The sequence below is a fragment of the Penaeus chinensis genome, chromosome 21 (assembly GCF_019202785.1).
Source record: "Penaeus chinensis breed Huanghai No. 1 chromosome 21, ASM1920278v2, whole genome shotgun sequence".
NCBI classification, from domain to species: Eukaryota; Metazoa; Arthropoda; class Malacostraca; order Decapoda; family Penaeidae; genus Penaeus; species Penaeus chinensis.
The window spans coordinates 12,505,291-12,520,290 of NC_061839.1; the positions used below are offsets into that span (position 1 = coordinate 12,505,291).

Sequence of the window (15,000 nt, forward strand, 5' to 3'; positions counted from 1 at the left end):
GATGATGATGATGATGATGATGATGATGATGATGATGATGATGATGATGATGATGATGATGATGATGGTGGTGGTGATGGTGATGGTGATGATGATGATGGTGGTGATAGTGATGATGATGGTGACGGTGATGGTGGTGATAGTGATGATGATGATGATAAAACAATAGTAAGGATGATAATAACAACAATGATAATGATAACAACTAATGTAATTATTATGATCAATATCATTATTACCTATAGTAGCATTGTTATTGTTCCTATCATTATCATCAACATTGTAACCATTATCATATTTATTATCATTATCTAATATTACCATTCCTATTTCTCCTCCTCCTCCTCCCTTGCCCTCTCCTCTACACCCACCTTACCTGAGGATTAGTCTCCCTACCAGAGCCAAAAAGGTCAAGAGCACCACGGAGGCGCTGGCCAGCAGAACAACGATCAAAATCGGCATGGGTTCTGTTAAGTTTAATTTGCTAGTTTATGTTGTTTTTATTGAAATGTGATGCTGATAAACGGACGGATGAAAGTATGGATGAAACGAGTGTTATATGGCGAATCTTAGAGTAAAATCGAGGGTTAAATTATTAAAGGTCGATCCATGCTTGGATTTAACCAAAGTCGATAACGAGGGATTTATTATTTTTTAGTTATCAGTATTATTGTTTGTTTGTTTTTTTTATTCATTTTAATTATCATAATTGTTTATCTCAGTTATTTATAAAGACGAAAATGCCATCACATATTTCTTAACAGACCTTTATTCATACTATATGTCTTGGTAGACCAGTCCGAATAACCGCTTCGGTACAGGAGTCGAAGACAAATGGTATAGTTGGTGTTATACTTCAAATCGTGTTTCGGAATCTGTGTTTCGCTCGAAATGTGCGCTGAAAAAGACAGAAAAGAAGGAAATTCGAAGCACTCTGTGCATCGCATATGCACTGCCGTTAGCATGTTGATGTGTTACAGTGCAGGCAAGCGGGTCTATTTTGTACTGATCTCAGTGTGTGTGTGTGTGTGTGTGTGTGTGTGTGTGTGTGTGTGTGTGTGTGTGTGTGTGTGTGTGTGTGTGTGTGTGTGTGTGTGTGTGAGGTAGAAAAGGAAGCGATGTAGATGAACAAAGCCTTAGTAATTTCACATATATTCTACGAATTCCATGTGAACAAAAAAATACACACGTCATAGCATGTTTATGACAGCAAGTAAAACTTGTACCAGGAAAATGATGGTCGTGATATATAGAGCCATTATATACAATTTATAATTCATTAGTGGTGATTTCAGTGAAGCAACTTACTAATTAATTGCAAAAGATGCCTAAGAAAATATGCATGAAAATGTTAAGTAAAATCAATCAGCCTCATGAAACGGATTACAATTAGCAAAACAATATTTACAGTTGCAGTTGTGCTGCGTTGGGCCCCACGAAGCCTCGGCCTTCTCCACTATCCCTGTGCGGTTGATGCAGGACAGATTCCAGTTCAAAATTATGTTCTCGTCCGTATCAGTAATCCTTCAAACAAACAGAAACATTGAAATTTCAGCAGTTTGTAAGAGATTCATATTCGGACTGAGTTTGAGATATAGCCAGTGTTGCGAACAATAACTTGATTTACTCGATAATAGGTGGTTTTGGGTTGCTGTCGTAGTCCTGTGGGCGGGAGCACCTATCCCACGCCATGCCGCTGGATTCACGCGCTTCGTTTTCCGCCGACAGAGCGAAGCGCGGTTTCGATGCGCGTTGGGTGAGGTTCAGTTCTTGCTGGGTGACGTTCACGGCTGACGTGTTTCCTACATTTTTCCAATACAGAAACCCCTGTAGGAATATTTAATAAGATCACGTAACAATTCACTTCGAGGTAGTCTAAGGCAACGCTCAATGTTGCTTGATAAAAAGTACACATTGCTGTACACCTATCAGTAATCCAGTACAATACAAACGGAAAAGCTCTCTCTCAAATCACAACTGTTTGAAATATCAGAAATTCAGCAAGTTAATTTTCATTGTTATTACACTGCACCAACTCCGTACATCTAATGAGAAAGAAACAGTTCCACTAAATGCCTTTTACCTTGCAGTCTTCGTTGGAGCTGTCATTGATGCAAACATATACTGTGTAAGTGTAGTCATTTTCTCCGTCCCATCTGTGAAAGAATGTAGTGCTGCCGAGATACAGGTGTTTAACGATTTGAAAATATATATGATAATTAGTTTTGAATTGTCTTATAGAACAGTGATTCTTAACCTTTTTTTTTCTACCACGACCCCTTTAGGAATTTGCCACTCCCTCCCTTGCATCTAGGAATAATCTTCCCTCCCAAATTTTAAAGAAAGTATAAAATGTTCTTAGTCTTCTTTATAGAGTACGGCATAATCATATTATTATTTGACCATGCTGTCGTTAAGAGAATAACAAATATAATTACTGACTTATTAGTATCAATATTTTTACTGTTATTTTCATCATCATTATTATCATCAGCATTATCATTATCATTATTATCACTTTTACTAAGTAAAACTTTAATAGGCTCGTTACCTATCCTGTATCTCAAAAAATCTTATTATTTCGAGCATCTTTAAAAGTTTACTCAAATCCTATTTATCCTTAAAATATGACCAACCCTTTGACACATTCCATTCCACTCTGAAAGACTTTAACAACAAACGTAATGACATAAAATGTGAAATCCAGATTACCTTTGAAAACATCCACTGAATGATTCACTTAACTATGCATCTATTTTTTTAACTTTTTAAAATAACGATATCCGACCAGATATCAGCCACATGACTATAGTTTGGATAAGAAATAAATCAGTCGAGTATGGTCGATTAATCAATCCATTTACTCCCCGCAGCAAATCATTTGGTACAAAATAGCAGTCCAGTACCTTAGCTCATACTGCCCTGTGGTTCTGTGAAAGACGACCACAGACAAGGCGGGAGCGGGTGGTAAATCCTCACCGATGATTATTTGTGACGTTTCGTTACCTTTTCCTTCAGTATTCTCAGGCTGTATAGTCACCCTGGAAAATAGAAATATGTATATGTGTGTATATATATGTATAATTGTGTGTGTGTGTGTGTGTGTGTGTGCGTGTGCGTGTGCGTGTGCGTGTGCGTGTGCGTGTGCGTGTGTGTGTGTGTGTGTGTGTGTGTGTGTGTGTGTGTGTGTATGATGTAAATGTATAAGTGTTTGTGTGTCTATGTATAATGAATGTGTATATTTCTGCGTAAGTGTACGGGTATGTGTGTCTGTTTGTGTTTATGCCTACTTTTGTGTACAATATTCAGTGAAAGTGATCATTTTGATAAGCATTTCTCAATACATTGATACATTTTCTTATAATTACCTGTATGAACTTGTAGGTAGATCTGAGAAAGTTGCCACTGGCTCTGTTGTATTGACAATCTCGCTGGAATATACAATAATAATAATACTCTCTGATGACCATTCCGTTTTACACGAAAGAAGAAGCCAGAAAGGAGTACTTTTAATCACAGCTGGCGAATATTAGCACCAGCCACAACCACAGAGCTAAACTCAACCAATCAGAAGTAACATAATTTACCTTACCTTTGGAAAATTCTTCATGATACGATAAGAATAATATGCCATAATTACTAAAAGATTTTCCATTACATTACATTACAATCATTAACAGGATTAGTATTCATTTTTGGAAATAAAACTTTCTTCATTATAATTTCAAATAACATGTATATGCCATGGTCAAATTATACAGTTTTGTCAAATACAACTGCAAACTCCGTATTCACCTGTAATTCGAGCACATCACCACATACCGCAAACCAGGGCCGTTGTGCAGCAGGCGGGGCAGAGGGCGCCACATCACCGTCAGATCCATGCGTGTTAAGTCTTCGCTCCGGTTCACCCGAAACGTCCCGATGCCCACCTCTGGGGCTGTCCACGGCGCTGTGGCAAGAAGTAGCAGTGTCTGGGTGTGGTATTGTGCATTACTGTTGTGCTGGTATCATGAGGTAATGCTGTTATGGCTGTTTATGTATGGTCGTTACTGTTTGGTATGCTATTGTATGCCCTTGTTGTATTGTACTTAAGGATCGCTATAATCTTTTAGTGTAGGGAAAGACTCTTCTGTGAACCATGGTACTACTGCTTTTCCTGTAAACCTTCGTGCTACTGCTTTTCTTATATGTTTCTAATATACATCGAAGTGCACAAAGAAAAACAAAAATTATACTTAACCGCTCATTGTGTTAGAAGTTACCTGTTGGCTTTACTTCGACTTTCCCGATGACGGCGTCGGACGACCAGCCATCATCCCAGTGGTCGTCCGTCGTGGCGTTCCTTCGTCCGGAGCGGAGTCTCAGCTTCATATCGTAAGTAAGCCATGGGTATGGTATATGAGTTATCACTTGCCAGGTGCTGCTGTTACTGTATTTCCCCATTGTAGGCTGTGTGAATATTTGGAGAGATTTTAAGAGGTAACTGAACACGCTTAGACACACACTCGTTTGTCGCGAAAGCTCTTGTACAGAAATTGAACATGGCTGAAGTTTTTTTTAGATCCATATTAATACACGCTTTTACGATTACAATGTACTGCCTGAAGAAAAATACAAAATTGGAAGTTAGTAGTGTTATCACAAACAATCAGCACGGCAACAAAATAATGCATGAAGATGAATAACGATACTTTTCACGAACAAGATGCCATACCACGGTAGAAACAGGAGGGTTAAGAGAGTATATATCTAAACGGTAGAAGAGCCCCGGGGGAAAGTCCATTAGTGGAGAAGGGGACGTCCAAGTTACTGAGATCTTTATGGGAGACATTTCTTCGGCCACCAAGTCTTCGGCAGGATTTGGTAACACTGAAATTAGAAGAATGAAAGGAATAGGTATATCTCCCAAGTGACACTATCAAAGTTGTTACCAAATTTCTGTCGGCTCTTTTAGCGATTTTTAGCCTAGCAAATATATGGGTGAAGCAGCTTGCTGAAAGAATACAGAAAACTTACTTGAAGCCCAGTTGTCAATGATATGGGGGAAGTTCGCGGCTCCAAGAACGTTCTCGGTCATGAAGATCAAAAGAGGGTAGGGGTCCTCTGGCCTGTACCCAATGTCGGTCGTGGCAACGCACTGGTCGTCGCCATTGTTGCAATGCCTGGCGAGGTTTGTAAGCGTGGGCAATAACGCGTGCAATAATCCCTTAAGGGAGGACCGGGTACAGCTCCCCGCGCAAAGTGGTATTGTATACTAAAGCTTCTTGTGATTTATCATCTTATTGGACTTTACATTATAATCACCTCTGAAAAAAGAACTGAAAAACGGATTTCCAAATTTGGATTTTATTGGTATCCACCTTAACGCACGTGACAGGGGGAAAGGGTGCACGGTGCACGGTGAAACTTAACATTATTGCCATTATACCACTTATATGAAGTCCAGATTGGAGCTCAGTGTAAGATGAACAACACCCCTGCCTTACCCTGTCCTGTTGTAGAGGAAAGCTCCATAATCATTATCTTGGGCAGGATTGAATGGCTGCGTCCAAGAACAATTCAAATACTCCCAGTTTGCAGATATACACGTTAAGTTCTCCACATCCGAAGGTGGATCTGTTGAGGAGACACGTGTATAATCCACGGTACATTGACATTTGGAAAAGATAATAAATAAATGAAGTAATGCTACGGTTAAAAGGAAGAGATTTGTGAGGTAACAAATAAGACCAATGTCACGATTTACTGTTTACTTTAAGATACACATATTTACTGTAACGAGAGACGGGTAAGAGAGAGACGCATTCAACGAAAAAAAAAAAAAAAAAAAAAAAAAAAAAAAAAAAAAATCGGGCGAGACAAATGGAAAGATAAAAAATGATGGCGTTAATCAGTAGATATAACAAGGTAGAGAGACAGGTAAACAGAGATAGGTAGATAAAGAGAGACAACCAGGCACATAGGGACAGAGAAAGCCCCACACTGTACATACTCACCAAACCAAGGAACACGCACGAAGACAAACTCGCAAACAGACGATGATGAGCCCATACATCAAAGCAAAACAAAACATGAAAACGTAATGAAGACAAGGGAGGTGAAGTTAGAATGACCCAAAAATTCGTCTAGAAACCACCCTGTATATACCTCAATTGGTCTTTATGCACATGTATTACTTATATATACACCTCAGTTTTTATCTTTAGCTATGTAAGATAAAAGTACTTAATTATTTTCATAGAAAGATGATACTTTATTTTATTAGTTTTACAGGAAGTCTATATATTTCCTATATTATTGTTTTACTAATATTAGGAAATTGTAAAATATATTAGTTTACCCTACAAAGTATAATTATTTTTGTTACCCCACCATATATTCTCTTTATTTAAAGGATACACTGTTATATGTCAATAGTACCGTTAAATTAAGGTTGTATAATTGATATTTCGATGAAGAAAAAAATATGTACTATTTTTGTTATTGGAAAAATTCATTTAAGTTCTGAAAATTATGCATGTATAGGTTAAGAAGAACTATATGTTTGTACTATATGTGATCTAAGTAGACTTTAAATTTTGAAATATATACAGTACTAAAGCCTGATACTATTGCTATAATCATAGAGAGACAGAGAGAGAAGAGAAGAGTGCCATACAGATTATCGTGAAATATCCGAGCTCGAGGCTGGCACATGGCACTTGAACAACATCCCGATGTATCTCTCTCATTATTATTAAGAATTTAAAACCCATTCAAAGCATTGGATTTATTCGTTCCTGGTGCTGTGCCCAAGAATTAAAGAAAATAACATCTTTGGGGAGCCCAGGAAATGGATGAAGAAAAGGAAAGAAGATAACTGAGAAGAACAACTTGTGTAAAGAGTGACAGGTTGGAGTACCTGGACATTTTGGTAAATGTTTGTTTATTTTATTGTAAAAGAGTAATGATTTATGATTCATAATGTCAAGTAAAATTTGTAAGCTCATTTAGTGTTTTGATATTACCCCTTCTCTCAGTTACCTCTAAGGCTGAAATTAGATCATAAATACCCTGTATGATTCTTCTTCTTTTATGGTGTGGATTCTAAAGGTAACTTTTAGAGAAACCACACCTTGGAAATAACAGATAGTGCCCATCTGGATAAAATATTTGAGTGGTTCCCAGAGGGCGCGACAAAAAAAAATTATAAGATCAGTATTTACTCACTCCCAACGGCTATTTGTTTGTAGGTAAACTTGCTTTCGTTGGATGAAGAGCATTTGTACATCAGTTTAAAGTTTCCCAGCCTGGATTCCTTCAGATACACATCGATTTTTCCGTCGCCCAACACCTGGAATTTCATTAACTGAATAAGAGAGAGAGAAAAGGGGAGGGAGAGAGAGAGAGAGAGAGAGAGAGAGAGAGAGAGGGTGAGTGAAGGGAGAAAGAGAGACAGCGAAGGGATAGGGAGAAAGAGGGAGGGAGAGAGAATGAGGGAGGAGGAGAGAGGGACAGAGAGAGAGAGAGAGAGAGAGAGAGAGAGAGAGAGAGAGAGAGAGAGAGAGAGAGAGAGAGAGAGAGAGAGAGAGAGAGAGAGAGAAAGAGAGAAAGAAAGAGAGGGAAAGAGAGAGAGAAGGGGGGGGAGATATAGATAGATAGAGAGAGAGAGGGAGAGAGAGAGAATTAGAGAAAGAAGAGAGAGAAGAGAGAGAGAGAGAGAGAGAGAGAGAGAGAGAGAGAGAGAGAGAGAGAGAGAGAGAGAGAGAGAGAGAGAGAGAGAAAGAGAGAAAGAGAGAGAGAGAATGAGAGGGAAAGAGAGAGAATGAGAGAGAGAGGGGGGGAGATATAAATAGAGAGAGAGAGAGCGAGAGAGAGAGAGAGAGAGAGAGAGAATTAGAGAGAGAAGAGAGAGAAGAGAGAGAAGAGAGAGAGAGAGAGAGAGAGAGAGAGAGAGAGAGAGAGAGAGAGAAGAGAGAGAAGAGAGAGAGAGAGAGAGAGAGAGAGGGAGAGAGAGAGAGAGAGAGAAAGAGAGAAGAGAGAGAAGAGAGAGAGAATTAGAGAGAGAAGAGAGAGGAGAGAGAGAGAGAGAGAGAGAGAGAGAGAGAGAGAGAGAGAGAGAGAGAGAGAGAGAGAGAGAGAGAGAGAGAGAGAGAGAGCGAGAGAAGAGAGAGAGAGAGCTAGAGAGAGAGAGAGCTAGAGAGAGAGAGAGAGAGAGAGGGAGGGAGACAATGAGGGAGGAAGAGAGAGAGAGGAAGAGAGAGAGAGAGAGAGAGAGAGAGAGAGAGAGAGAGAGAGAGAGAGAGAGAGAGAGGAAGACATGAACTGTCATTCACAGATATTTATCTTATCATGAGGATACGCTTTCTCTTAAAAGTGACGTCATTACTATATCTTGCTCCACCGAAAGCCTCCATTTCCTCCATGTCGAAGTAGAATCTTGGATAAAGGATTCGATTAATATCACTAATAAGATTAAGATCATCATGAAAGATAAACATTTTGATCATCTATGTAAATAAATGTCTATTGGGTGAGTTTTGCATAACCCTCTGCTACACACACAAAAAAACGTTATCTTAATTTCAAATTGCTATCCCTTATGGAAATGTTCTCAGGTCATCAATCATCGACGTAAGATATAATCAGTCAATTTCTATTAGTTATTGACGTGAAATTCAATCAAGGTTGATTAGACTCCTACGCACGCCAGTAATTCTAATGATATAAGGTTAATACTATAAATATCCAATGGCATACTGCCCTTCATTATGCCAAAATGAACATGTGTCGTTTACCTCAAAGCAAAAGTCCCAAACAGGCTCTCCAATTTTTTTTTTTCTGATTTCAACATGTATAATGCGTGTTTATTAAAACAAAAATAATAATAATAATAATGTATCGCTGGACTGATGATAATGACAACAGTGATCATAATACTGATGATAATAATGATGATGGTAATAATAATAACAATTATGATAATAATAATAACAATTATGATAATAATAATAATGATAAAAACAGTAATGACAATAATGATAATAATAATAATAATAATGATAATACTATTATTACTACTACTAATACTACTACTACTACTAATAATAATAATGACGAAAACAATGATAATAATAATGATAATAACAATAATAATATGATAATAATAACAATTATTATTATATCATTATTACTATTACTATTGTTATTATTATTATTATTATCATAATTATCATAAAATTTTACCAATAATGATAATTATGATTATAATCAAAGTGATAATGATAAAAATAACAAAAATGCGTATGTGTGAGATATGTATGTATGTATGTATACATACAAACACACACACACATAAATACACACACACAAGCACAAACACACACAAACAGACACACACCACACACAAACACACACACACCACATACAAACACACACACACACACACACAAACACACACACACACACACACACTCACACACACACACACACACACACACACACACACACACACACACACACACTCACACTCACACTCACACTCACACTCACACTCACACTCACACTCACACTCACACTCACACACACACACACACACACACTGTATACTTGTTATTTTTTCTGGATTACTCTCGCTCTCTACTTTCCAAAGGATCGTCATTGTGCCGCGGAACCACCAAACCCCAACATTCTTGGCCGATAACAGGGGAGGGCATGAAAGGTACCGGGGAAATTGCGAGGTAGAATATGAATAATATACACAGAATCAGTCGCAACTTGTCTAGTGCAGGGGGCTGCCGCTCCCAACCCCCGCCCACGAAAACAAAGAATCCTCCACGTATTCATGATAGAGCGGATAGAGCGTCAGACAGACTCGTCGTCGGGCGTCGGGCGCTCTACCCTCCAGTAAATACTTGGGCAGGGGTTAGGGGCAGCAGCCCCCCAGGAGGGGGGTCGCAGGGGGCACAACCCCCTTCATTAGATAATATAGTGACTGATTCTGTATATATTATTCATATTTTATCCTGCAATTTCCCCGGTACCTTCCATGCCTTCCCCTGCTATCGGGGCCAAGAATGTGGGGGGATGGGGGTTGGGGGCACGGCATATTGCCCACATAAATGTGTACCAGAGGGCGAGAGAAATCTATCGATACCAAAATCGTCGCGATCGGCTATGCGACACTATTCCAGAAATTTACTGTATATTTTAATTTGAAGAAACATAAGAGTAACCTGTTCAAGATGACGCTACATTAGCCACACAAAACGCACGAAATTCAGCTATATGTCAAGGACTAGCGAGAGATACCGTAAAACTTTGATTGGTCTGCGTTTCGCTGAGGAAGACTATGAGACCAGAGAGATCTGGACATTCTGGATTAAGTCCTCCTCGTAGCTTGCACGCTTCTTCACTGTCCTTGTCTAAAACGGCATGCCAAACGGCACTGGCGGGGCACTCAAGAACTGGAGCGTTTCCATCAGCCCTTAGTTGCATGGCGCTACTGACGTGTTGATGTTCGTCGGGGTGACCTCTGGCCCGGTCAGGTGTGACCTTGACCCACCTCGTCTCCCGATCTGCTCCACCGACAACGCATGCTGTCAGCACAAGGAGGAGAGGCCATTGTCTTCTGCCCATAGCGTCGGCCTCACATGCGCACAGGTCGACTTAAGCTGTGAACATGAACGACTTTTTAGTAATAGATGGTTAAGTATTTACGTGGACATTTTCCTCCACAGGAAGAAGACAAGGATACGCTGGCATTTACTACTTGGTTGGTATCGTGCTTCGTCATCAACGGAAAAGTTATTAACGCCTTGTGATAATAATGCATGGATCAACTGATTAGATTAGTGATGATCTGGAACCGCGTTCATCACCATAAAAGTAAATTAGCTCTACAGGGAGATTATTTTCTTCTTAACATACGGTAGGCGTGTATTTTGAAACTAGATTATTGGGCATTGTAAGAGATTGGTGTTGTGTGAAGGCTTTCCAAATAAAACCGAGACTAAATTAAACTACCCTGTAAAAACTTAGAAGAGCCCTCGACCTTTCTGGATATAATATTAGCTTTACTTCCTAGATCTGAAACCTAATGTCTCAGTTATGAAGGTTAGAATAATTGATGTTAGTGTTTATTATACGGGCGATACCAAGAAAAACATATCTGAATTGTAATTCATAAGTGTACATAGCCGTAATAGCTGTTTGCAAAGTAAGTCAAGTTTACATTTTCAATAATGACAGTACTAGGAAAGTTATATCTGCAATAATGTTCACAATCGTTATTGTCACGAGCGTTACAGTAAGCCATGACGAAAATGGAACATAACAGGAAGTAAAACAGTAGAAATAATCATGATAGTGGTGATAGTGATGATTTTTTTTCTATAAACGGTTACCTACAATGGAATTTACTTCCGAGAAATTATGATACTCGGACAAAATATAAAGAAAATGGTTCTCGTTCACCCCCAGTTCACCCCACCACCCCTACCACATAACTATTGCCAATCTTCAGCCACACCATCACTTTCCTCCACCATGGGATCCACTGCCAACCCTCTAGCACAGGGTTCTTCAAAGTACGTGTTGCGACCCAATATTGGGTCTTGTTCAGTGGGTCACCACATAATGATAATGCTATTGCTTGTCACAGGAGGTACAAGGAACAGCATAGGTGCCCACCTTCGAGGAAGAGGGAGGGCTGGTGTGGACCAGGTTACGACGGAGACTGTTCACCTGGCGAAAGATCAGCCTGCAGTGGAGAATGTGAAGAGGGCGGCGTGTGTAACTTGGCCCATACCAGCCCTCCCTCTTCTTCGAAGATGGGCACTTATGCTGTTTCTTGTACCTCCTGTGACAAGCAATAATTTGGTACGCTGTACCCAGGGGACACAACAACAACGCTTTCTTTTGCCATCAGTGGGATACAGCCCATCAAATAGACTGGTCAGCAGCGCGAATTGACTTTCCTTCCGTTGACGCCCGCAGACTGGTGGAATCCTCCTTAATAAAGCTTCTGCCTAATTTCAACCTTAACAGCGGCTTTTCTCCTGCCGACAGTCTCCTCGCTTCCGCCGCCTTCTCCCGTACGCCGGCCACCCTGCACATAGTCCGTCCGACCCTCCGACCTGATCTGACCTCCCCTCCGCTTCCGTCGTCTGTCCTCACCTGCCCCGTGTCTCCGCGTTCCCTTTCCCCTCTCTCTTTTATACCTCCTTCTCTCCCTTTCCTCTTCTGACCTGAGGATGGAATCCAGGTGGATTCCGAAATTGTTGTCTCACTTTCAATAAATCTAGTTTTACATTGTGGGGTTTTCTACCATAGTATCAACACGTTAGAGTGTTTTCACCATTCATATATGTGTATATATATTTATATATATATAGATATATCATTATTACTATTATTATTTTCATTATCATATATACGCAGTGTATATGTATATATATATATATATATATATATATATATATATATATATATATATATATATATATGTGTGTATGCGTGTGTGTGTGGGTGTATAATACTAATAATAATAATCACAATAATGATGATGATGATATAATAGTAATTATAATAGCAAAAAATAATATGTGAATAATAATGGTAATCATTATAATATTGATAAATAACAAAATAATAACAATAACAATAATAATAGTGATATTAACAAATAACAACAATAATAATAATAATAATAATAATAATAATAATAATAATAATAATAATAATAATAATAATGTGCGGTAAAACATTAATACATTGATACTATATACTGTTGATGATATGGTAGAAAATGCGCAAATTAGATCTATTGAAAATTAATTTTTTTTTTCTCGAATTCCACCTGGATTCCATCTTCACGTATGGAATCCCATGTGGATTTCGAAACTGTAGTCTCATTTACAATAGATATACTTTGTGCATTATGGGTATTTCTACCAATAATAATAATGATGATAATAATAATAATGATAATAATAATAATAATAATAATAATAATAATAATAATAATAATAATAATAATAATAATAATAATAATAATAATAATAATAACAATAATAATAATGATAATAATAATGATAATAATAGTAATAGTAATAATAATAATAATAATAATAATAATAATAATAATGGTGATAATAATAATAATTATAATAATGATAATAATAATAACAATGATGATAATAATAATAATGATAATGATGATGTTAATAATAACAATAATGATGATATTAATAATAACAATAATGATAATAATAATAATAATATTAATAATAATAATAATAATAATAACAACTAATAACAATAACAGTAATAACAATAGTAATAACAAAACAATAATAATAGCAATAATATTGATAATAACAATAATATTAAACAATAATAATAGTAATAATATTGATAATAACAATAATATTAACAATAATAATAGCAACAATAATGATGATAATATTAATAGTAACAATAATGATGATACTAATAATAACGATAAAGACAACAATGATGATGATGAAAATGATATTGAAGATGGTGATAGTGATGTTGATTATGATGGTGATTCACGGTAATGATGTCGATGATGATAAAGAGGCTGATGATGAGGGTGATAATGACCTTCGCATAGTGGTCTCGATGGTTTCATCTCACTCTCTACAACCTACATATATATATATATATATATATATATATATATATATATATATATATATATATATATATGCATATATATATGTAGGGAAGAGCATGAAAGGTTCTACGGAAATTGTGGGGTAAAACATAAATATTATACACGAAAATTGTATATCATTAAGGTCAAATGCAGGTGACTATGCCCTCTGCAACTTTCTAATTGGTGGCTGCCGGCCCTGGACGACAATGAATCCACTGGGCGCTCCCAGGAAATGTGATTGCCCTATGAACATATATCATATACCGATAAAAATATGGTCCCTGAATCTCAATCTACCAAAAACGCAGGTGTGTGTGTGTGCTTTCCACCTAAAAAAACCAAAGAAGCCAACCGGAAGCTCAAAGTAGAGTGGTGTCGGGAAGTACAGGAGCACCACCAGAATCCAGTGTACTTGGGGTGACACTGGACAGAACACTCTCTTTTGCCTCTTATATGAACAAACTCAGAGGGAAAATCAGCTCCCGAAATGCCCTACCGAAAAAAAAACTAGTAGGCACAAAGTGGGGAGCATGTGCTACCACTTTGAGAACATCTGCCCTGGCTCTATTTTACGCACCTGACGAGTACTGTTCACTTGTATGGAGCAGATCAGCATATGCTAACAAAATTGACCCTATGCTCACTGAAGCATGCAGGACCACCACAGGCACACTGCGCCCGACACCTACCAACATCCTTTATAGGGATAGCACCCCCAACGTCAGACGGTGCATAGCAGATAAAATGAAGAAACAAAACTAGCTCTCAGACACAAGGCACCCACTCCACCAACACCAACTAGTGCCATGTCGACTAAAATCACAGAAGAGCTTTGCCATTGTAGTTGATCTACCTCTAGGCACATCTGCCAAAAAGCACAGAGTGGCTAAGTGGAAGGAGTCAGACACTAGAGGTCCCAATCCTGCAGCTCAGGAGCCAAATGAAGAGCTTCCAGACGGCGCCCAGTTTCCCAGGCACGACTGGTCTGCACTCAGCAGAGCAAGACCTGGGGTCGCAAGACCTGGGGACAATATGGTCAAATGGGGCCTGAAGATCTGTCCATCATGCGAGTGTGGAGGACGCATCCAAACTACTGATCACATTTTACGATCGTGTCCACTCTCCTCTAATCTTGTCAACAACGATCTAGTCAAAGTAAACCAAAGAACTATGGAATGGCTGGCTGTCTGGAGTGACACGCTATGAATGAAAATACACCGATATATCTATTGCAGGGGGCTGCGTTCCTTCCGCCCCCCTGGGGGATGCTACTGCCCCCCCAGCCCACCCGAGACTACACAGAATACCTCACGTATGTGCGGCAGGACGGAGAA

At 38.4% G+C, this 15,000-nt stretch overlaps 1 protein-coding gene across 1 annotated transcript in view; it reads right to left on the reverse strand.

Moving 5' to 3' along the window:
• Positions 1 to 10,634, reverse strand: part of LOC125036617 — a 12,943-nt gene extending 2,309 nt beyond the window's left edge. Inside the window, exons 1-14 of the mRNA XM_047629370.1 lie at positions 10,294 to 10,634; positions 7,213 to 7,336; positions 5,490 to 5,619; positions 5,020 to 5,165; positions 4,718 to 4,872; positions 4,266 to 4,452; positions 3,796 to 3,952; positions 3,369 to 3,431; positions 2,907 to 3,041; positions 2,084 to 2,156; positions 1,628 to 1,827; positions 1,409 to 1,524; positions 767 to 898; positions 377 to 467 (exon numbers count right to left, since the gene is read on the reverse strand). Of these exons, the coding sequence (XP_047485326.1) occupies positions 377 to 467; positions 767 to 898; positions 1,409 to 1,524; positions 1,628 to 1,827; positions 2,084 to 2,156; positions 2,907 to 3,041; positions 3,369 to 3,431; positions 3,796 to 3,952; positions 4,266 to 4,452; positions 4,718 to 4,872; positions 5,020 to 5,165; positions 5,490 to 5,619; positions 7,213 to 7,336; positions 10,294 to 10,620 (2,036 nt within the window). The 5' untranslated portion in view covers positions 10,621 to 10,634. The remainder of the gene's footprint in view (positions 1 to 376; positions 468 to 766; positions 899 to 1,408; positions 1,525 to 1,627; positions 1,828 to 2,083; positions 2,157 to 2,906; positions 3,042 to 3,368; positions 3,432 to 3,795; positions 3,953 to 4,265; positions 4,453 to 4,717; positions 4,873 to 5,019; positions 5,166 to 5,489; positions 5,620 to 7,212; positions 7,337 to 10,293) is intronic.
• Positions 10,635 to 15,000: the final 4,366 nt, after the last annotated feature.